Genomic DNA, 24,374 nt, shown 5'->3' on the forward strand with positions numbered 1-24,374 from the left:
GACCTACTCTAAGACCCCAGGCCTCCAAACATCTCCATATGCCCAACTCGTATTTTCTTTTCCTCCTGTCCTTCTATTCTTGCCATCAGCATCAGGTGAGCCAAGTGGGGTAGCAGACTGAGCAGTAATCTCTCTTTCTCTGTCTCTTTCACACACACTCACAACCCATGGGGTGTTGACTGGGATGCAAGCCTAGCAGACACATACTTGCCAAAGAACCAGGCCAGAACCAAGCCAATGGGCCATAACTGTGTGTGTGTGTAGTGTGTGTGTGTGTGTGTGTGTGTGTGTGTGTGTGTGTGTGTGTGTGTGTGTGTGCCAAACTACTTAGAGTGATGGAATGTAAGATAGGCCCATTCTAAGTGGAGCCAGGAGAACGCAGCCTGATCATGGCACAGTGGAAGAGCTGGTGCAGTGAGACAGGCCGAAGTGTATTTCAGAAACCCTGGAGGGAGAGCTTCATTTACCTGCTCTCCTTATTTAGAATTCATCATTCACTGCCATACACTGCAATCACATTTAGTATTATGGGCTTTACCGTAATTACGTCTGCAGATCGACACTTCACATCCATTCAGTGGTTGGACTGTAACTCATGGAAGCCGCTCATCTCGAGCCAAGGTGTTGGAGTGGTTTGTTTGAACCCTGATTGGTTTATTTGAACTCACTGAAACATTTATTCCTGCAGGCAATTTATCTGTTTTAGTTTGTTCAGTCAGCAGAGAGCACTGCCATTCACACTCAGGTGGCACCAGTAAACGTTCTGAGACACAAAATGTTGACATCAGTTCTATTCTGTTCCCCACAGTGTTACTCACTCAAGTCTGAAGCTGGGCCAGCTGGATCAGTTCCTATCAAGTCCTCTTCTCCTGTTGCTAACTGTGCTTGGTTTAACTTAATTTAGGTTAATAAACTGACACTAACAAAAATACTTCAGTGATGAGGGTTATCATTTACTGTGTATCAAGTTGCTCTGGGCATTCATGTAGAAGTGGTGGCAGTGGTGGGGTTGGATAGATAGATAGATCCCCGAAGGAAAATTGGGTCATCATAGCATAGTTGGAGAGGTTAGAAATCCCCAGATAGCAGGATAAATCCCTCACTACCACTACTGAGATGCCCTTGAGCAAGGCCCTAAACCCCAACTGCTCCAGTGGAGCTTCAGTGGCCAGCAGATCAGACTGTGGTTGTACTGTGCAGCTTTAAGCAAAAGAGATTGTTTGTCTCAGTGAAACTTCTCTGAATAAATAATGGTAAAAAAAAAAAAAAATCTGCAACTCCCCTCTGACGTCTGCTCTCAGGCCAGCTCATGTTACAGTATGTAAGACCAAGGACTGACAACCTTTCAAAAATAACAAATGACAAACTGTGACTGTGACAACATGCAGAATAGATGTCTTTAATAGTGTGAAAAGTATATAAAAGGATTTACATAACAAACCAATAATAATTGAGCACTGATCGGAGAGCACTTTAAATTTCGTTGTACCTGTGACAATGACAATAAAGATCTATTCTATTCCAACCAAATAAGAACAGATAAAGAAATAAAAGACAGCACTGGGACTACACTCTTTTACACACTCAGAAAAGCTCCTTTAAACTTGCTTTAAAATGTTTTCAGTAACATTTTTAACTTGTTAATGATGTGGTGTTTCTTTGAATTGCTGTCAGGACATTTTCTGTTTTAGAGGGCCTGGTATCACTTACATTCTGCCATCCTTGATTTGGCACTGCTTGTATAAAAATGTAACGTGGTAAACCTTTCCATTCTTGAGTACCAAAATCACACTAGGACTGGTTGTTCAACACACTTACGCCATCGTTGATCAAGAACGATGGTGTGAACATTTCACTCATTTATTATTACTACGTCTGCCTTACAATAGAACGATGTAGAAGTTATTTTTACCATTATTTTTCACATCATTACATTGGTTAATTGAAACACAGACCGTAATATATGTATATATGTATATACACAGTGCCTTTACATATCAGAAATGTTTTTCTAACCAAATGCAACACACATTCAAAAGCCTCAAGAATATGGACAGCTATTTGACTGCACAACTGATCTAACAAACATCTGTCTCTACTGGCCATTATCACACAGACATTTTATACTTGTTAAACACTTAAAGTATCAGTATATTTTTTATTTATTTATATATTTTGGGGTTTTTCTTGCCTGTATTTTGGTAGTGACAGTTTGAGGATAGACCAGGAGAGAGAGAGAGAGAGAGAGAGAGAGAGAGAGAGAGAGAGAGAGAGAGAGAGAGAGAGAGAGAGAGAGAGAGAGAGAGAATTACATGCAGGTTGGAACTGAACCTGGGCCACAGCAGTAAGGACACAGTCTTAGTACAGTATATGGGCTGCAGGCTCTACCAGCTGACCTACTGGTCACCCCATATCAGTATCATTTTATACTGTAAATATAATGTTTTTGAAGATAAAGCCTTCTCTAAAAGCAAGACAGGACAATAAAACAAAGAGCAAGGACAAAGGAATTAAGGATTTAGATCCAGTCTGACCCTCTCAGTGTACAGTAGCTGTGAGGACATCACATGCACTTTGTAGTCATTTAAAAAATATATAATATCATGAAAATTGGAAAATATGCTGTTTTCACTATACAACACAAGGTACACAGGTATCATGTGAATTTTAATGTAAACTTACAGACCACATCAATTCATATTTTGTCACATTTTCTTGAATTATTATTCTAACTATTCTGTTAACTAGAGAGGTACACTGAAAGAGTCTAACACTGAAAGTCAGCTTTACATCATCATGTTATCACTTTGGTTTTCTTTTTAGAACCTGTAACAACAGCTCTGACATCAACTGCAGGTTTCACTGTCACATGGATCTTACGGTCCCCTCTGAAAGTCAGAAAACAAGCTTTTCTTTCTTTCATAACACGCCAGAGAAAGTCCACTGACTGTATGCACAAAATATTCTAGTTTTTGCCCTTTTTTCGGAAAAAGACAATATTCCTACTAAGCTGTTTGCATGGTAATTAATGTATTAATATTCCACTAATATTTCTGTTTACGTGCAGCTGTGCATACTTCTCCTTTTCCTTCCCTATTTGCCTCTTTGCATTAAAATCATTTTTTCAAAGTTTTCCACCGGCAGCGGACCTGTTCGACCGTGTGAACACAGCCTTTTGAGATTGAGATATTTGATATCCAAGCATTTTAAATATTTAAAATTAGGTATGTTTCTCCCTCTGACCAGAAATGTGGGCTTTTCTTTTGTGCATGCATCTCTACTCCAGCCCTTCAAACAGTTGGGTAGTTGGTTCATTTACAATGCACAGAGCTGACTAGAAACAACAAACTGCAGAAAATCCCTAAATGAGACACAACCTCCGAATGTGCTATATTCATGTCCAAAGAATGCTCCTAAAACCTAAGTAATATCAGCATATCTCACATGTCTTAGGAAATGCATAAAATGCTCAATTCGAAATATTGCCAAATTATGAATGTTCAAACTAAATATGCTCTCTACATGACCCTTATCAAATGCAGATTATTCATTCAGTCATATTGGGAATAATAGTGGAAATTTGTGTCCATGTAAACATAGTGACTGACAGCAATATAATGACAATATTAGAATCAAGACTTGATGTAAAACAACTGAAATGTAACTGGATGTTTACCAGAAATCTAAAGAAAAGTGTTGAGATGAGATCAAACTTTAGTCTAATGAGCAATAACAGTAAAATGATTCTCATTAGTATGCATTTTAAAGAATATCCTTTTTATTTTGTGAAAATTAAAATGGCCATTATTAAAGCAACAAAATGATCAGCTTTAATTTAAATGCAACTGCCTTGTCTTCCAAGATAATGTGATGGGTGCAGGCAGGAACAAATCAAATTCCAGAGGAGAGGGACAGTGGGGAAAAGAGGGACAGATGAATGGATGAAATGCAGGTGAATAAGACTTTGAGCAGAGTGAGTGAGTGACAGTGTGTGCTGCAGACAGACTCTGGAGTGCAGTTCCAAAGACAGCAGTGCATCCATAAAGCCTGTCAGGCTGTAATGTACCCCCCGGCCCATCCACGCCTGGCATGGCATGGTTTGGCTCTCTTTCTGTGTGACTCCTTTGCTGTTTTGGGCTCACCCCAGAAGCTCAAGCGACACTTTAATGGCCCACAGTTTTTACTCTGCAACCTAAATCAGAAACGACAAGAGGCAGAGCGGCAGTGTCTTTTCTTTTGTTTGTTTTGTTGCTCCTGTGGTTTTCTTGCCTTATGTGCATTGTTTTATCGCCCACAAACACTGCGTGTGTGTGTGTGTGTGTGCAGGGTGGGGTGGTCTGTTGACAGCCCCATTCATTGTAGTGAGACCTGACAGCACTTCTTACGAGGGATGTAAAGTAATACATTATTTGGAAATGAACAGATACGAACAGCATCCACTATTCTGCAGTAATATGTGCATTCAAAAGGAATCCAGGTGACTGTTGGCTGTTCAATGCGAACAGGAACTGTCAGTGGCCAAAGCAGAAGCAATTTTCATGACAACGTCTCAAAAGTTCATGGAAAATGGCCAAGAGAGCTTTTCACATTTTCGGCAAAAATGATGTCATTTTTTGTGGGAAAAAGAGGAGGCAAACAGAAAGGAATGACTGATGTGTTTTATTAACAGCTTCTCACTGTTTGAACTGTATATGCTGTATGATGTGTTATCATTGTCTCATATGCACTGGTGAAAAAAATGACTTTTTGTTTTGCAGAAGCCAAGCCAGGAAGTGGTCTGTGCAAACCAGGAACCATTGCTCTGTTTGGTAACGTGGTGTACAGCGGGCTGCTCAACGAGCACTTCTGGCACTTCGGGGTTCCCCTCGTCACCAGACTGGTCAGTTCCTGATTATTATTAGTTTTCCTCATTTCACTCCTTCCTTGTCTTCCTCTCCTTTAATTTCACTCTCTCCCCAGCTTTGTCTTTTTGCTTCAGCTGCTGGCTTTATCTCTCTCTGTGGCTGTTTGTTTTTATCTCTCACACATAAACACACACATACATACAAATGTTTACTTATGTCACTTTTGGGGACATTACATAGACTTACATTACTTTTCTGGAAACTCTAAGCAGTACTTGCCTAACCCTAACCCTAACTCTTACCCTAACCTTAACCACTAACCCAAAATTCATCTTTTTCTAAATTGAGGGCACTGCCTTTGTCCCCAATTGGACAAGCTGTTCCCTTCACTGGTCTTTAGTCTGAAAGTTGTCCCTGAAGGTAGCCTAAGTCACACATCCCCACACACACACTGTCTTCTGTGACTGATGGTGTCCAAAGCCAGGAGCCTACATTATGGAGAGTAGCTTTACAAACAATAATGTTTGCACTTATGGTACTGGGCTTACTGTGAGTGGACCAAAGTGTGTGCCAAGTGCTGGAGGATTTGTACAAACATAAAAACAGAGTTATACTGATAAACCTCTGCTTTGTTTCATGGTTGCCTAACAACAGATCAAACATGTATCTTTGGGGCTTTCAGTATTTCAAAGTAGTCCAAAAAAGTAAATCAGATGAATGTAGTGCTTTTAACAGTATTGTAATGTTGTCATAACTGTTTCAACTGGAGTTGTTGAAGGTTTCATTTCTCAGCCACAGAGTGTTTAAAGTCCAAGATGGACAGATATTTGATGAATACAGGAACAAAGCATATTATACCAATCGATCACATCATGTAAAGCCAAACTCTGTCTTGTTAACTGACTGTCAGTACAGCCTTATATCTTTTAAGACTAAATACAGTTCTTTAATGTTCACCTTGGCTTGTTTTGTTGCTAAATACTGAGTCAGTAGCCTATTTGGGTGCCTTTGCTAGCTTGTCGTGTAAGCTTTACTTGTAGTGTAACAAGGTGATGTGTGCAGAGTAAAGCTTGTCAATCAACCTGCGCTTTTGACACAGCAATATATTACAGCATGTGAGCAGATTACTTTGTTAGTAATTATGAATCCTACTGCCATTTTTTGCCAAGACATGCCCTTGTGTAGCATTCCAGTGTTTAGATTGGCCAGGCACCTATGCCCGACCAAAATCTTTATATGTAGTATAAATAGCGATACAGTCCAGGTCTAGCTTAGAAGTAGTGGTGGATAAATGGGTTAATCACAGCACCTGGCAGACCAGGTTTGATTCTATCTTAGCTAACTTATTATTTTCATTTCTGTTTTTTGTTTATCTTAAGTTTTCAGTTGATTTGGGAAACAAAAATACTTGGCTATGTTAGGTAGGCTCAGTTAGGTTAGAAAAATGTCATGGTTTGGATTTAAATTGAGCCTTTCACAGTGTTACTACATGTTAGAAAGCTTTCCTGGCAGAAAAGGTCTCCCACTCGTATGAATATAGGCGCCTAGCCAATCCTAGTGCGCGAATGCCATGAAAATCTGTGGGATCCATAATACAGCTATGTGTAGTGCTAGCTCAGCTTCCCCATCGGTCACATGGTCCCTCAAGATGTTCCCATATTGTTGTTGTTGTTGTTGTTGTTTCAAGACCAGGCCTATAAATAATGGATTGCGTTCTAGCATTAACACAAACTAAAGCAATATTAGTGGTATTTCAATTAACTTTGAATTAGGCTGTAATGTCTTCCATGTCACTTGCTGATTGCATGGTTCTGTATTATTGAACTGCTGATAAATGTTATATTTGATAGATATCGATGTTGTCTCCCCGTCAGGATACAGCAAAGGATATTTGCTGGCTCAGTTTGATCACTCGCCTGTCAGCCCGTGAGACACACACTCTCTCAGACTTGTTTGCTTTCTTATTGCATCTGATGAAAGACAGCTGATTTTGGTTTATGGGAAAATAATTGTTGTCTTTGCTTTAGTTTGTAGATATTTTAAAATCACATAAATTATCACTGTTTGGAAAACCAGTTGTGCTGTCAAATAACGAAGAGTAGGACTTTCAGATGGTGTACTGGGAGATGTAGCCTACAATATTTATTTTCAACATCGTGAATATTTGAACTGAGCATACCTATACAGCAGCTGCTTTCATCAAAAATTATTATTAGCTCCATCGGGCATGTTTTATTTACAGTGATGCAGTGCACACACACACACACACACACACACACACACACACACACACACACACACACACAGGGCTGTTTTACATGATTCAGAGCATTACAGCTGTTGAGTGTAATGGAGCTGGAGCTCTATAACAAAGATACCAAAGTTAACAGCTGGCCTCTCTCAACTCCTCATTCAGTTTTCACTGCTCTCTTCATTGTACATTCAGATTCAACATGCATTAAAACAAAGCAAAGAGTAAGGTCATAATCTGCCGGCATCTGCTATTTTAATGACAAACTTGCTTGTTTTTAGCCTGTTGCTGATGATAAGCATCATCAACCAGAATACATATCTCACTGACCTATAATTGGAAAGAAATATCTTTCCGGTGTTTCAGTGACTTCATATCGTTTACAGATTTGTTTAATTTATAAAATCTGGAAAGAAATGTTTTATGTTCAGGGTCAATTTGACCCCAGGGATTTCTGAAATCATCACAATCAGAACATTGGTATTGGAACACATAGCAGTTCTGTATTTACAAAAAATATCTATAATTTCAGCCAGGGATTGTTAGATGCTGCTGTAAGTGTTGTGTATGTAAATATACTATAAATGCCACGTACTGTACATATGCGTGAGTAAAAAAACAAAGTTGAAAGTGAGCATAAACAGCACCTAGAGAAACGGGTCTGAAGGCTGCCCACTTTCATATGTTTCCTGCCATATTTCCCCATGCAGAGGGAAGTTTTGCAAAATTGCATGTGATGGTGACCTCAACATATAAGCAAAGCAAAACAAAACAAAACAAATATGTGTATAATGTTTATTTAATGTTTTAATGTTAATGTAATATTTTGTTGTTACAGCTAAAACAGCTTGCAGTCAAATTTATCCCAAAAAACACAGATGCATACAAAATGTGTAGAGGACATTGAAAACTTATCATCTTGTTAATTTTACCCAGTTGTCCCCATTAAATTAGGAAAAGTCCTGAAATATGAAGCCAATTAAACAATGTACTGTATAAGTGCAAGTTTGAGGTACTTGAGTATTATCATGTTCCTCTAAATACTTCCACTCCACTATGGTTCAGACACAAATATTGTACTTACGGCACTGCACTTATTTAAGGACTGACTTGAGTCATATGGCGTGGACTCAAGTCCTAAATTGTATTACTTTAAACTGGACTGAACAAAAGACTTGCAACTCGACATGTGAGAGTGCATTATGGCCTGCTTAGGACTCAAAGTTTAATACTTGGGACTTGACTTTGTACATTTTTGAAAGTTTGATTTTGACTTGTCCAGTACATGGACATACAGGGAGGGTGTAAGAAAGAGTTCCAGGATGCATAATGGGAAATGTAGGATATAGCATCTGGGCCTCTCCTACTTTGAATATTAGACTATTGTTTTTATTTTTTATTTTACTGATTTATGTTTTTTATTTCTCTTGAGATCCCAAACTTTACAGAAGCACCAAATTGCTGGAGGACCCATTTAAAAATGAGAGCCCAATATATATTATGTAAAACCCCCATCAGGCCTCTAAATTGCTATAAAAACTCCTGTCTGTTACACAGTAGTTGTACTGTACTGTAAGCTGAGTCAGAAGCTTTTCTCTTTCTAGCCACTGACTTGTCCCTTTATCTAAGGGACACGTAATTAATGTGTTAATTGAGCTAATTGAAAATGAATAGAGACAGACTAGGAGACACACACAGAGAGAGAGAGAGAGAGAGAGAGAGAGAGAGAGAGAGAGAGAGAGAGACTTAAGCGCCACAGCACTCGCTCCACTGGGTTTATTGTGCACCCAGAACTGATGACAAAGGCAACTGCCCTAAAAGCTAATGAGGAGGTGTGTGAATGTGTGTGTGTGTGTGTGTGTGTGTGTGTGTGTGTGTGTGTGTGTGTGTGTATACAATGCACACACTGCGTATGTGTATCTGTTGGTAGATATATCTGAGCCCCTCTTATAATGCATGTCTGGCATTTCCTAGTGTGCTGAGAAAAGAAATACTGGTTCCTCGAAGCACGTTATAGGGTTCAGTCTTTTTTCTTGTTTTGTCACTCAATTTGCCCACTGTGGTGTTGGAGTGACTTTCCACCTTTGCGTCTAGAGATATTCTCTTTTTTATTCTTTGTCAAATCCCATTAAAATACACAAAACTGCCTTGCTAGCTCAATCTATATTAATATCTAAAGATATCTGCTGAAGAATACAATTTGTCCATGAACAGATTAAGGAACTATGGCCGTTAACTATGTATTTTTAAGCATAGCTGATTCCAGAGTTTCCGTGTGATCCAAACATTTCCATCAACTCCAGAGCGTTGTAAAGTCTAAAGTCAAAATACACATCTAAAATATAGACTAAAGCATTTCCAAAATTCACATTTTTATCTAACCAAAAAAAGGCGTTTAGTTTTCTCTCTGGCTTGCCGCAGATGATTTAATTATTCTATAAATATTACTTTAACAGCTGCATCAAAAAGCCTCAATTACAGGAAGTTAAAAACATTTTAAAACATCTACCCCTTTGATTGTTTTCTTGCTTGGTCGGAACTACTTGTTGTATAATTTGACTCAATCCCATATACACCATTCTGTTGCCCCAAATACTCACTAGAGCACCAAATGCAGATTAATCCTCAGCTGAAATAAGTCCTGTTTGAGTTACTAAAGACTAAATTACTGAACCCTTTATAAAAAGTAAAAAAATATATTTTTGTGAGCTATTTTTACAGTGTCGGGCAGTCAGTAAGTACTGTGAGACGAATTAACACATTGTTGGGACCAAAAAGAAGCAGACCTTTACCACCATATTAATTGGTACCGCAACATAATATGGATTAATTAATTAAGTGTTTTCAATAATTTCAATTGTTCTACTGGGGACACTAGATCATTGTAGATCAGATTTTTTTTTCTAGATCCAGTTCAGAGCAACACACTCATGGATACTTTGGTTCAGGGTGATTATCAAAGATTATAAGAATAAAGTTTAATAGCTGGAGATCAATCATATGCTGGAACTGATGAAGTTGATTAAATGAATGACTCGGGATAGATACCAGTATTTACCTGGTAATATTTATCAAGGACAGATTGTCTCCCCTTGAAAGTCATGTTGCATACAGAACATAATCTCATAATACTTTCCCTTTCATTTCCCTGCCGCCAGCTTAATTATCAAACATACATGTAGTGCTCTCACTTATCTTTCCTTGACTATTAGCTTCATCTCTCCATAAGGAGCATGGCAACATTTCTCCAATTTACCTCCCTTTTATTAGCAGGAGGAAGGTACGTGTAGGGTTTACAGAGTGGCTGAGTGCTGTGCAGAAGACTTACAGCAGCCTCTCTGGATCTGCTGATGGAGCTGCTGGTCATCTCGTCTACCAGTTTAGCTATGCAGAGGCAACACAAAGCTACAGCAAAGCCTCGAGCAGCACTGCTCATATCCCTTTTGCTTAAAGGAATCCCACCTCCTCCAGCCCCTCATCTCACTGTGCACAGACAACTTTTTGAATTTTTATTTTTTGAGCCAGTTGTATTTAAGGAAATGAGCAGAATAGCACAAGTCAACCTTTCACAGACATCTAGATTGACATATCAGAAGAATAGCATTGACAAGGGTGGGAAATCTGTAAATAATGTTATAAGGAGTTCGGTCTACACCTGCTCTATTTGGAAAGTGTCCTGAGATAACTTCTGTTATGAATTGGCGCTATACAAATAAAATTGAATTGAATTGAATTGAAACTTGATGTCCTGATGGAGGAAAAAACAATAGCATCAATTGTTCAGCAAATGCCCCAAAACAACATATGTTTACATTCATTCATGTGACAAAACCCTATAGAGAGCTGTAGGGGTGACATATTTTTGTAGGACATCCCAGAAGTTAGCACTGCCCTGGCTCCTCTGGCAAAAAAAGACAACCAAGTTGTTTCCATTGTTTTTTTGGATTATTGCAGAAAATAAGCTTTGTGGTAAAAAGGGTCAATGATACTTACACACTTAGTTCAGCAAGATAATCTTCACAAACTAATACGAATATGACTTCTGAGGTTTCATTTAGCCAGTTGTTAGCAACCGCCTTTTAACCATAGACCTTATTTCAGGTATCTAACTACAAACCGAACCGAAATCCAAAAATCCTAACTCATTTTAGGGCTTTAGGACTCATTCCTGCAGCACTCTCGTAGGGCCCTAGGAATTATGCCTGTTGTCTGTCAGAAGCAGAAGAGGAAATTGGGTGATGGTATTATAGAGCCAACTCTGCAAAGTTGGGGTAGATGGATGGGACTTTTCTCTGGGAGACGGTTTGTTTTTGTCGTTTCCTACGACAATCGTCATTGGTTTCTTTTTACCATGACCACAGTCACTCCCTAAACTTCACCAAGTGGTCATTACTGTTACTATGAAGACATAGTGACCTTACTCGAAGTAAAAATTTTAGGGGTGCCCAGGTAGCTCACCTGGTAAAACTGGGTCTTTCCTGCAGCGGCCATGGGTTCACTCCTCCGCCGTCAATATTGATTAACAGCAATAAAAGTAATAATTTTAAAAATCTAAATCTAACCAAACTTGACAATGTATTGTCAGATGATATAACAGATTTATTTTTCAACAAGGACTTCTAAGAGTATTAAACTGTAGTGACAACTGACATCGTCCTTATGTCACTATGGCTGTCAGATCAGAAAATGCTACGTGTCGTTCTAAAGGTGAGTTGCAAAAGTTTTTTTGTGATTTCATTTAGAGGATCATCCCAATATGAAGCACCAAAACAAATCAGCATTGTATCAATTTAGTTTGTTGGGGAAGAATTGACTTCTGCATTTGTACAATGTGTGATAAAAGCCATCTTGGATGTTCATTGCAAGATGAGTCTCAATTTGCATGAGACTCAATCAAGATATGAGAAGAGAAGAGCTGATATGTTGATTTCAGCCAGGTCACAGGCATCAGACTGCCCTTTGTAATTTAAAGTTTCTAGGGCCCATATGCAGCCTAAGGGGAAGACTGGGAACTATTTATTTCTGAAAAATCCTTAAAAAGTCATCTCCAACGCCTGCTGGACTCCACTACTAGTCCATTCTCAGTGGAGGTGCACTTGTGGCTTCAAGTTTCTACATCACACTGTAGAAACTGCATCCTGGCTCTGCTTAAAATGGCAGCATCAGACAGTGTCATATTCTGATTGGTTAGTTTGGGTTGTAGCAGCTATCACATTATGAGAATTTGCCCCTAAATTTCTGACAATATATATATATATATATATATAATATATATTATATATATATATAATTTTGACACAAGCTGTTAGAGCCAGTTTTTTTGACTGGACCAACTGTCAGAATTACAGTGTACACAAATATCTTTTTGTATGGTCTCATTTGTCTTTTCCTTATTTGCCTTGAACAAACACTTTACTCTTTCCTCCCTTGTTCTTTTCCTGTATCCCAGCAGAGGACATAGAGCAGCCAGTGTTGTCCCTAGATATTTCCAGCTAGAGGAAAATAGAGACGAGGGGAATGCCATTATGTGCCCACTAACACACCAAAGGACACCTGTTATTAAGATGCAACACAATCCGGCACAAATGCACAATAAACCTGTCTTTTTTTCCTCCTGGAGAGGGAAGAGTAAACAGTGGTGGAGCCAAAGCAGTCTGCTGAGTTTTTCCAGGTGAGAGATTGTTCGGTGTGCCTGGCAGCAGACAGCGAGTCAATGAGAGGAACTCCGGCAGGAGGATTGAGATCAGGTGGAGCTGGCAACAGTGCTCTCTGAAGGCGTGATAGAGGGCTGCTGGCAGCAATGGAAGCACCCAGGCTGAGAGGACTCATCCAGGAGAGTTTAAATTTTAAAGAGTTGCTACGTTCCAAAAATCACGGCGAGACATTTCCAGCCCGTAGGGCTTTTTACCTCCGTGCCTTAAACTGGTTTGCAATTGTTCAGGTTCAGATCGGAATAATCACTGTGAATGTAAGTATAGTGAATTAAGACGTTATACAGTGTTGACACTCACTCCCAGCTAGTCAAATATTGCTGCTTCAGAAGTTGACACTGTACGTACCCCATTTCTGGACAAGTTAGCAAGTTCAAGTTAGCAATATCCAACGTCTGGTTAGACTTTCAAAATAAAGGTTACGCAAGCTTAACATGAAAAGGTTTGAGTTTGGTTAGGTTTAGGCACAAATATATTTCTTGGGTTTAGGAAAACATGGTGCGTTACATTAAAAAATGGAATAAAACGTAAATTATGTGATGTACCTTATGTAACTTAAGTATGTTACATTCATCAGTTCATCTCTTAAGATCCACCCTAACCCTACCCACAACCCCTACCCAACCACACCTGTAAGCTTGGCACCAGCAGGCAGTTTGGTTTTAACAGGTTACCTTACATATGTTACTTTAAAAAAAAATGTTACTTTTAGTTTCTTGCAGGACACGAACAGCAGTCTCCTGGGTTAAAGTTCTGTGTTTGTTTGATCCATCTATTCACCCCACCTCCTCCATATGTGGACTTTGTCGCTCTTTATACTACGTCACCTGACTTTGACAGCAGTAACATTCAGGAATTAGGCTAGAGGGATACCTAGAAGCAGAGGGCCACTGACTAAGCAGTAAGTGGTAGTATTTGATGAGTTGGGAGTGAGACTGGGTGCCCATCAACGTGTTTTTGTGTGTCTCATGTGGAATTTACCATAACAATCAAGATTACAATGTTATCATTTAGGTTTTTTTCGGATCTTAGTGATATAATCACAAGTCCCACTGCCGGCAGAAAGCATCTGCAGGCATAGGGGCAATTTGAAATTGAAGGTTGGGGGTTCACAAAACGAAACACTCAGGAAATGTGTACAACAGAGTTTTTAGGTCCACACAAAAATTCATAACCAGGATATCAGCAGGTGCATTTTCATGTCCCAACTACTATCATATATATATAAAAAGCAATAAGTTATCTTCTTGGTTTCTTATTCTGTCAACAAGAAGACACAACAAGGTTGATATTATTCCAAAGTGTATGTCAACTTATGTAAGGTTTTGTTCAGCTCCTGCCCAAACTTGAAAAAAGCCTGGTTAACTTCAGAGGACGTACAGGATAACTCACTATTCTTTTCCTTTTTATATTTTCGATCTGCTCTGCTTTGTCTACAGTCCAGTTTTGTTTTTGATAAAAGTAATGCAGCATTGTGCTTAAACAACATAATATATCCTACACATTACTCATAACCAAGGTAAGTCAACTTACAACAGAGCTGCGAAGTACAACCATAAATCAAGCAAGCCAGACTAATATGTACACCGATCAGCCATTACATTCCGACCACCTGGGTACCCTGGACAGAATGTTCTACCAACAAACTGTGATGCACTGTTTGGTCTGACACCTTTCTATAAGAACCAGCATTAACGTTTTCAGCAGTAGCTCGTCTGTTGGATTGGACAAATTGATGCATCAGTGAGCCTTGGCTGCCCATGACCCTGTCTCTGGTTCACTGCTTTTCCTTCCTTGAACTACTTTTGATAGGTACTGACCTCTGCAGACCGGGAACCCCCCACAAGAGCTGCAGGTTTGGAGATACTCTGACCCAGTTGTCTAGCCATCACAATTTGGCCTTCGTCAAAGTTGCTCAGATCCTCACGCTGCCCATTTTTCCTGCTTCTAACACATCAACTATGAGGACAAAATGTTCACTTGCTGTCTGATATATCCCACCCACTGACAGGAGCCATGATAACCAGATAATCAATGTTATTCACTTCACCTGTCAGTGGTTATAATGTTATGGCTAACCGGTCTATACTACACTGCTAAACATTACAGATTATAATTACTTAAATTACTGCTATAACAGATTTCCAACATCAATAGGCCTACCAAAACCAACACTCAATATTTATGATTCATTTCATAACTGCGAGCTGAACCCTCCTTTATTCTTTGTCTGTGTGCGTAAAGTGAAACTTAAAGGTCCATTTAGGAGGATTTATTGGCAGAAATGGACTATTGTTTTCATGTTTTCATTGAGTATACAGTGTTTCATTTCAGTGTACAATCATCTGAATATAGGAATTGCTGTGTTTTCATTACCTTAGAATAAACCATTTTTATCTACAGATGCCGTGGGTCACCTTCCATGGGGTCTGACCATTTTAAACCATCCTGTTTCTACAGTAGCCCAGAAGGGACAAACCAAGCACTGGCTCGAGATAGGGGTGCTCACGGTTTTTGCACACAGTCACTGTAGTTTCTCCTTCCCGCCTGGAAGGGGAGGGTGAAGTGATGGAGTTGTGTTTTGCAAATACACCACTAGATGCCACTAAATCCTACACACTGGTCTGATTTTTACTACTTACTTTTTTAAGGATAATATTTGTATATCATAATGTGTACTCCTGTGTTATTTGAGTAGTTTATATTATCTGAGTTTTAACTCAACAGTGCATTTTGTTTAATAAATAAACAAGTAAACAATTGCACAAACCCCTACATGCAGTTTTGTCTATGGCAGTGAGCCCCCTAAACAAATGTACTGCATAGTTTTCTTTGTAAATTTCTTGGTAAATCTGGACCAGTGTATTTTTGGGTATTGGGCACTCCGATCAGAGGTTCCAACAGAGAGTTCAACATGTTAAATACAGAAGTAAATCCTCAGCGCATGGATTGTCCTCTTTTTGAGCAAAGACATTTTTTGGCACTCAGAAGACACTCTTTATAAAATGTTGATAAGTTGTAACTAACAGCTTCATTAATGGTTAATGAATCACTTACTAATGCTTTATAGATGAGTTATGAGCTATTAATTAGGAAAGACTTTCGGGTCACCTGAAGTCGGGGTAACCTTGAGCACACAGAGTATGATGGAATGCACACATCATGGAGACACTTCACCAAAAAGATCAAGACAGCATTCATTCTGTATATTTGTTCATACTCCACATCCCTGTTGTCTGACCTGATGTTGCTCCTCTCCTCGTATACACCCACCCAGTCTCCCACCAGCCTGTCGTCTTTTTGCATTAGCTCACTCACATGCAGAGTCTGGACTAACTTATTCATGACCCAGACCTGAAATAGCATGACGCCCAGATTTGATAGGAAAATGTTCTCTTTTGAATGGTGGTTGCTAGGGGAAAAAAAGAGAGAAGCCCGCCCGTCTGTGAGCTCTCTGCCGTCTCAGAGGGAGGAGTGAGGGAGAGTGACAGCTGAGGCTGCACACCATGCATGCATACATGTATGTAAATGGACTCATTTCAAGCAAGTCTTAAAAACCAATTTCAGCACAAATGGGTGCAGATGAATAGGTATTCATAATCTGTTTTAACTATGAATAAGCTCATTATTTTTTTACATTGGTAAGTGTCGATATGTCAAACTTGAGACATTTTCCATAGATTGCACTCCTTCCTATGATAAAAAGGGTGCAGGGACGGGACTGTCCTCACGTTGGTTTGTGTTGTACAGCAGCTTTTGTGCCTCATTCAGTTACTTCCTCTTTAAATCCAGCTCAGTTAGCATGCAATGTAAAAATGTATGCGCCGTCGAGGCGATGGTCTTGTTTGTTTAGAATAATTATACCAATGTTTTAAAATTAATGTGCTAATGTTTTATTAATGATGAAACGATACACATAACCTTCCAAAAAACTGGATTGAACTAAAAAAGAACCTCACCACACTGAGAGTGTTTGATGCAACTTTAATATCGAATGTATTCCCCCAATGCAGATCTTAAAATAAGTTCTTCTACATTTGAAGTGGAAGAGTTAAAAAAGAGCTAATGTGCATAAATCATCTCTTAGAATCAGCGATGTAGACTTCATAATCCACCCTCGCACATGTATAGAATATCATTTCTGACTCTCCATGCCACTGTCTTTCATTTGCTGTGGAGGGGCAAGGACTGTAATTGCTGTGTGCATTTTTACTTTTCCTTATTCTTAAGAATCAAGCCATGAAAGTGGCCTATCATGCCCTATAGGTTATATGGTTATTATTCAGTTTTCTTTGCCACATCGCATTGTTTGCAGCCTAATGTTCCGAGGCATGGTACCAGTCCGGCCCAGGAAATAGGAACCATATCTCTAGAGAGTATTCGGGGCAGCAGGATGGTGTATGTGGGATAAAGTCTAAATAAACTACTGTGTGTGAGTTGATGATAATAAATGTCACCCAGTGCAACAGTTTGGCTCATTGATGTGTTTTTAATAGTCTTTGGAACATAAGGAGCTCTGTAGCACAGAGGAATAAGCAACACCTCCTTATACCTAAACCACTGAATAGGTTGATTGCTAATGACTACCAAAACCCCATATATGACCGCTGGAGAGTACCAGCATCAGAGGTACTGGAACTTCACTGTCGTCACATGGTTAATGTTGTTGCAGTTTGGCTGGGTTTAGGCATCAAAACTAATTGATTAGGTGTAGAAAAAGATCATAAGTTGGGTTAAAATAAGTTAACGTACATGAATCAAAATAGGTCAACACTGACTTTTGGTTACACAGGGGGCAGCAACAGCGGTCTTCAGGGTGAGTTTGACCCATCCATCCACCTAACGTCCTCCGCAGGGCTGTAGTTCGAAGTAAATGCATCTAAGCACAATTAACATTCCTTATTAATTACTAAATATTGTTTACTCAACCTTTTATGATGGTTTACTTGTGGGAAATTTTAGAAGTTAACATTTACTGAGCATTATATTGAAGTTCAAAACACAACCTCACCTTACCCCCCCCTCCTCCCCTCTCCCCCTGTCCTTAGTGGACAGCGTGTCCTCAGGGTTTGCAGGATATTGGCAATAAAGTGCTGCGGTACAAGCACACACCCACTGGCATGGACATCCATAAGTAGTGGTTGCTTGTTTATCAGTTAGTAAGCTTAACACATACATATGCCCACCCAACACAATTTCACTCAGAAGTCGCCAAATACTGCTGCCCTTCACTTTAAAATAGAACACTGTAGGTATCCCTGTAGCGATATTGTGGGACACACCTCAGGTGACGCAATATAAGGAGCGAGACAGTCCAAATTACTCACCTTCAACTTCAGCCATACCTGTAGTGTCGCTCTTTATACCATGTCACCTGACTTTCACTAGAGATTGCTGCCTAACAAAAATTGTGCATATAGGTTGTAATAAGCAGCTTGCACAGCTTTTGGAAATACACACAATACTCATTAATTGGATATAAACACTGTTGGTGTAGCTCTGCAAATAGGATTTATTGACAGAAAAGTAGGAAAGAAAGCAAGACTTCCTCTTTATGTTGATGACATTAACATTATTGGCCTTCTTACTCAAAAAATTTAATTTCAAACTTCTTGCTAGTTACTCTTTTCAAAAGTGATATTATAACTTTACTTATTACTCCCTGCCAACAGTAATTAGTTCCTTTAACCCCAAAATTCAGACTTTGCATGTGCGCCTCTGTGTGAATGTCAGGGAACTCGCCCGGTAATCACAGTTTAGGCTTCAAACCATCAGTTTTTTCAGCAGCATATGAATCCATAAAAGTCACAGGATAGATAGAAGCACATCTGGCTCAAACTGATGACGAGACAACTTCAGTTATTTGGAAACAGCACGTCTTCTGTTGCCTGTCACCAATATTTTCCTAAGGATCATCCAGCACACATCCACTCTAATGAAGCCACAAGCTTCATTAGTTCTTTGTCTGCTGTCCACAGTTAAAATCCAGTTTTGTTTGTTAAAATCAAAGTAATGGGAATATTTCCAGCTGCTGAATGTAAGCGTTTCAATCTTCCAAGCTTGTTTCCTACTTGGTGGTAAATAGTAAATGGACCTGTTCTTGTATATGGCCTTGCTAGTCTTCCGACCACTCAAATCGCTTTTACACTACTTGCCACATTCACCCTTTCACACACATTCACTCAGTTGTTATTTGGGGGGTAATATTATTACAGAGTTACACTATTGTAATAATATTATTAGTAATGCGTTGCTGCCCAACACTGGACAATAATTATGAGATAAGTTATCAGCACTCAGCTGCTGGAATTGGAACTGACAACCAGCCTTGGTTTTTACCATACAGAAATGTGTCTTTATGCCAACAGCCAACTGTTTTTATCTGGACAAAGTTATGTTTTTAACCTGGCATAAGAGAGAAACTTGAATCATATTTCATTTTAAAAGTCAATTTTAATGCTGTTACTTTCTTATGCTGCCAGTATGAATAGATTAGATTTGGCTCTTGAGGAGCTACAGTATTTATGATTTCCTGAGAAGATGGATATTTTTTTATATTTCTGTCTTCAGTTGCAGTGTGACACTGACGCACAGAAATAGAGCAACACTGGAGTGGTCCAGTGTTTCCAGTGCTCCCAATGTGTGCAGTGCGGTATTTCAGGCAGTGAAGGAAGGGGTTAACGTGGCAGCTTGCCTCAGTGGTGTATTGACTGTTGGGTGAGGGGGGGTGGAGGGGGGGTTAAATGTGCTGAGGCAGGCTGCAACATCAACCCTCAACCTACAACCCACCTCTCTCTCTCTCTCTCTCTCTCTCTCTCTCTCCCCCCCCCCTCTCCTGCCTGTCTCTCGTCCAGCCACATTGCATACACACCCTTTAATTGGGCACACACTAACATACATACCCTGTGTATGCTGATGCAAAGTTGTCCAGTTGTGGCCAGTGCTGGTGTGTGTGTGACATACAAGTCATTTGCAGACAAGTTTTTCAGAGTTAAACGTGCAAAACACACACACACACACACACACACACACGCATATGTGCGCACAGCTTGAGCATGGCAGCCTTCAATATTCCCTCTGCACTACTGTGGGCCAGACCTGCTTGGCCAACCAGCCAATACACACACACACACACATCCGTACACACTTACACATTAACACAAGCACACACCACCCCTCCCTCCCTCTGCAGAGAAGGAAAAAACGGAGGGAACAAAAGAACAACAAGAAGAGAGGCAGCCGCTCCACTTTAGCTGTTTTTCATCTCTTTCACTTCTCTCCCTCTCTCTCTTCTTGGGTTACACAAGTGCTCTAAATTGTATTTTGTTTTGACGGCTCTCTTGCTTCTACACCCCCCCCACACACACACCACCACCAAACCTCCAAACCTCCTCCTCCTCCTCCTCCTCCCCGTCGCTCCCAGTGCAACTTAATGAAACCGGCTGGTATCGTTGGCTCTTTAGCATAAGCAACAACAAGCCAAGCTGCTCCCTCTTTCTCTCCTTTCTCCCAGCTTTGTGCATCTCTTTTCCTCCCTCTCTCATTTTGTCTTGCCTCCCTCGCTCCGGCTTCCTCCGTCGGCTTTCCCCACAACTTCTACGCAGCCTGTCGCCATCTCCCACTTCCCAGCGTGTGTATCTGCAACACCGGCATCCCTTCCACCAGCTCATCTCTCCCTCCCTTCTCCCTCCCTCTCTCCTCTCTCTCTCTCTCTCTCTCTCTCTCCCCTTTCTCTGCCCCCCCCTCCCCCCCAATCCCCTTCACTCCTTCCCCTCTGCACTTGTCTCTCCCCCGGTTGAAAGCTGCTGTGCTACTGTACCTTGTGGTGATCTCCAGCTTTTTTCCCACCCCCCAGCCTCTCCAGCGCTCTTCACCCAGGAACACTGTAGAAGAGAGTACGTCTCAGACTTGCCTCCCCTCAAAACAGAGCTGCTGGACTGGAGCTATCCGGAACAAGAGACGAAGAAAAGCAAAGGGAAGAGAGTGCGCTCTGACTAAGAGGAGACAGGCTTCAGTGTGTGTCAGTGAAACAGAGAGCAGGATAGTTTGCAGCGAGCAAAGAAAAGAGGAAAAAAGAGGAGGCAGGAAGAGCTGAGCGGGCAGGAAAGGGTGCCACATTGGATAAGAGGAGGAAGAAGAAGCAGGAGAAGAAGTGAAGTAAAGAACAAAAAGCGAGGGGAGGTACAGTAACAACGCCTCTTAGCACTTTCTCTCCTTGTTGCCTCTCTCTTCACTCTTCCTCTCTCTTTCCCCCCTTTGGCGAAGAAGCAGAGGAAGAGTTTTTTGAAAGGTGCAGGGGGAGGAGAAGCAGCGTGAGAGCTTTTGTGGCGACTCTTAGAGACAAAGTCATACTTCATAGGAGTCAGCGGGAGAGCAGGACCGACTGTCTTCAGGGGCAAAGGGACACATAAAAGAGACTTTTATAACTCTAGCTGCAGCTACAAAACTACAAACACAGGGGCAATTAGTTGGCCGTCAGATAACACTGAGACAGCGCTGGCAGCAAAAAAAACTTCCCCGAGAGAAAGTCAAGTGACTGAAGAAGAAGATCAGTGCAGAACAGGACAGACGTACTGAAAAACACACCAACAAAGAGAAAGAGGAAGAGCGCTGGCCTGTCTGGTGTCCTTGCCTACCCCCGTCTTCCACCCCCTGGTCTCCCATCCCCTCTCAGCCGAGATGATGATGTATTTCTGGGTGAGTACCGAGGGCCCTGCAGGGGCTCCTGAGCACTGCTGAGGGGTCGGGGGCACGCACATAAAAGCGAAGGCGTACCACGCTACACTGACATACAGAGTGTGACTGACTAATCTCAGCTCTTTGTTTTCAGTTGATCAAAAAGATGTGTGCTCATTGATCCTATCAGGTGTTTTATCATCTCGTACCAGAAAGCGCGTAGCAGAGGACTTCTTTGAACCACTGTCTCTGTGTGTGTGTGAGAGAGAGTAAAGTGACAAGGCATGATAGTTTATCTCATTTCCCACTCACACAGCCCTTTACTAATGATTTGGCGTTTTTTATTGGCATTGAGTAAAGTACAAGTGCACCCCTGTTGCAGTGATGCTTTCCCTCTCTGCTGCTGTAGTAAGCAGGAGCATGATGTCTTGTCTAACTTCAGAGATTTTACTGCAGGTGATACAGCAGAAATGGCATTTATCCTCAGTAACAGAGGTCATGTGTAAAGAGGGGATGTTTGAAATTATGAAACGTGGTCTCACTGGAGGGAACCTTGTATCTCCAGTGTCAGGACCACTTCCAAAGTGTTACAGCCAGCCAACAAGTTGGGAGATTTATTCCCATCTGTAAGAGGAGCATGTAATCTTTCAGTGACGTGAAGATTAGAGACATTTCAGACAGCACTGATGTTGTTGTTAAGGTGTTTCAGAAACTGCTGTCAGTGCAGGCGCTAGCAGGGTTGATGCAGTATATTGTATGTGATGTGATGCTGTTGTGGCTTTGCAGTGGTCACACTCCTGGGAACTTCTGTATGTGAGAGTGTTGCTTAAGCCATGAATGTGGAACTGCCAAAAATGGTTGTCTTCCAGTGAAGTAGTCCATCACATACAATAATACTACATGTACAGTATATAGAGACATCCAGCAGTTGACGTATGAACTAATATCTATGAGAAATATACCTGCATCCCACATACTGTGCATGTTCTTAAAGAAAAGAAATATGTTTTATTGAAGAAAACAAAATAGAGATTTACAATATGAAAGATACTGTATACATTGTTTCTTATGGTAATGTGACTGTGCAATATTTCCACATCACAGTCACAGTCAAATAATGACTGAATAACTTAAATATGAATGCATGAGTTTTCCCAGATAGCAATTAATCACAATTTTTGATATTTGAACTGAATATGGTGGAGGATGGTGGAATTTTGTTTTTCATTTTGCTCCCAATGCCTGTTCTATTGGTCAGTGCATCACAGCATGCTTATTTGTATTCATTCACCACTAATACAAGATGATACAATTTAAAAAGTATGATTTTAAAGGTAAAAAAGCAGGAAATTATTATATTCTTGCGAGATTAAATGGCACTGACTCTTATATCTAGTCACCCTGAATCTATGCATTACATTAATGCACATCTCTTGGGCTACATCTCGCACACTGCAAATCATACTTCATACTGTGAACTTGCACATTCCCTGAACAATATTTTGCACATTCCTGCACTAGCAATTCTTTATTTTAAAAAACATACTTATAGTCTTGTATTTGTAGATATTCTTTCTCTTTTTATTGTCTTTATTTCATCTTCATTTATATTTTTCTCATACTATTATTATGCACCTATAATATACCAAGACAGATTCCTTATATGTGAAATCATGTGAAACACCTGTAGCAGAACCACATTTATTTTTCTATCATGACAGAAGTGTATTTGTATTTATTTCTAATTTCAAACTTGTAAAAAAGCTCTGGACTGAAAGTGTCTAACGCCTTTTATTTCCATAAGCTCCTCTATTAAAGTATCTAGAAAGTATTACTAGTATCTCTCAAGTCCTTTAATCAAAGGCTGCAGAGGTCCAGCCTGTTTGATTTATTAGGCAAAATATTCATTTAGGAAACAGGCTTGTGTAATTATAACTGTCACCTACAACAAATAAAGTCACAGCTCTCCAATTTCTGAATCACAACACAAAATCAAAACAAGCAAATTAAAGAGATGTTACAGAGCCATATGAAGTGATGATAACAGTGATTAATTGCTTCTTTTAAAGCATGGCAACATCACATGACAGTCTGTCAAAGTAAACCCAAACTGGTAATAACATTTCAGCAAGTGATATTATTATCGTATTATTGTTGGGTCTGTTTGCATTTTAGGGGAGACATTTATTGTCCTGTCATTCCATCTAAGTCGATCATATAGTCTTTTTCTAGGAATGCATATGCTGCCTTCAACTATTTGTTGCAGTAATTCAGACATAGGTGTGTGTAACATTATTGTGTGTTGGGGTTTTATTCAGAGATGACAAGGTCCCACGATATTTGTCACCTGCTGCATGAAAGTGAGCAGTGTCACTGCTGAGTTGGAAAGTAATAATATGAAGGAGGAAGAGTGTTTTCAGTTCTCCCACAGGCTGATGGATTTTGAATAGAATGATACTTTAAAGCAGTGGTTCCCAACCTATATATATATATATATATAAATACTGAGATACAGGCCGACTGAATATATATTCAGGCCTGTATCTCAGTATTTAGTTTATTTATGTGAAGAAAACTAAGTAGTTGTTTAGATTAGTATTTAAGGTCTAAACTTTGAAGACCTGAACAAAATCTGTATTTACAGAGCCTCTCACCTGCATTAGAAAAGTATGCAGTTAAAACAATCAACGAGCTAATAGAACAATGTCAAGGAACACCAAATTACTCAAAAATGTAGACTATTAAGTCTGTATGATTGTTTGAAAAACATTACACAGGCAGAGATTGTATAAAAAGTGTCCCTAAAAATATCAGGAAAACTGATTCAAAATTCATCCAAATTCCTCATTTTACTCAAACTTCCTGTCGTTATTGTGTTCACTGTTTGTGTTT

At 40.0% G+C, this 24,374-nt stretch overlaps 1 protein-coding gene across 7 annotated transcripts in view; it reads left to right on the plus strand.

Annotated features, from left to right (window-relative positions):
• Positions 1-24,374, plus strand: part of rbfox3a (RNA binding fox-1 homolog 3a) — a 289,238-nt gene that overhangs the window by 83,032 nt on the left and 181,832 nt on the right. For 6 of the 7 annotated variants that reach the window (XM_051416824.1, XM_051416821.1, XM_051416825.1 and 3 more), the window contains exon 2: positions 4,758-4,879. In XM_051416824.1, the coding sequence (XP_051272784.1) occupies positions 4,758-4,879 (122 nt within the window). Of the gene's footprint in view, positions 1-4,757; positions 4,880-20,612; positions 21,504-24,374 lie in introns of those variants that run through there. The other variant, XM_051416827.1, reaches the window with a different exon arrangement.

Source organism: Dicentrarchus labrax, unplaced genomic scaffold (genome assembly GCF_905237075.1).
Source record: "Dicentrarchus labrax unplaced genomic scaffold, dlabrax2021, whole genome shotgun sequence".
Taxonomy (NCBI): domain Eukaryota; kingdom Metazoa; phylum Chordata; class Actinopteri; family Moronidae; genus Dicentrarchus; species Dicentrarchus labrax.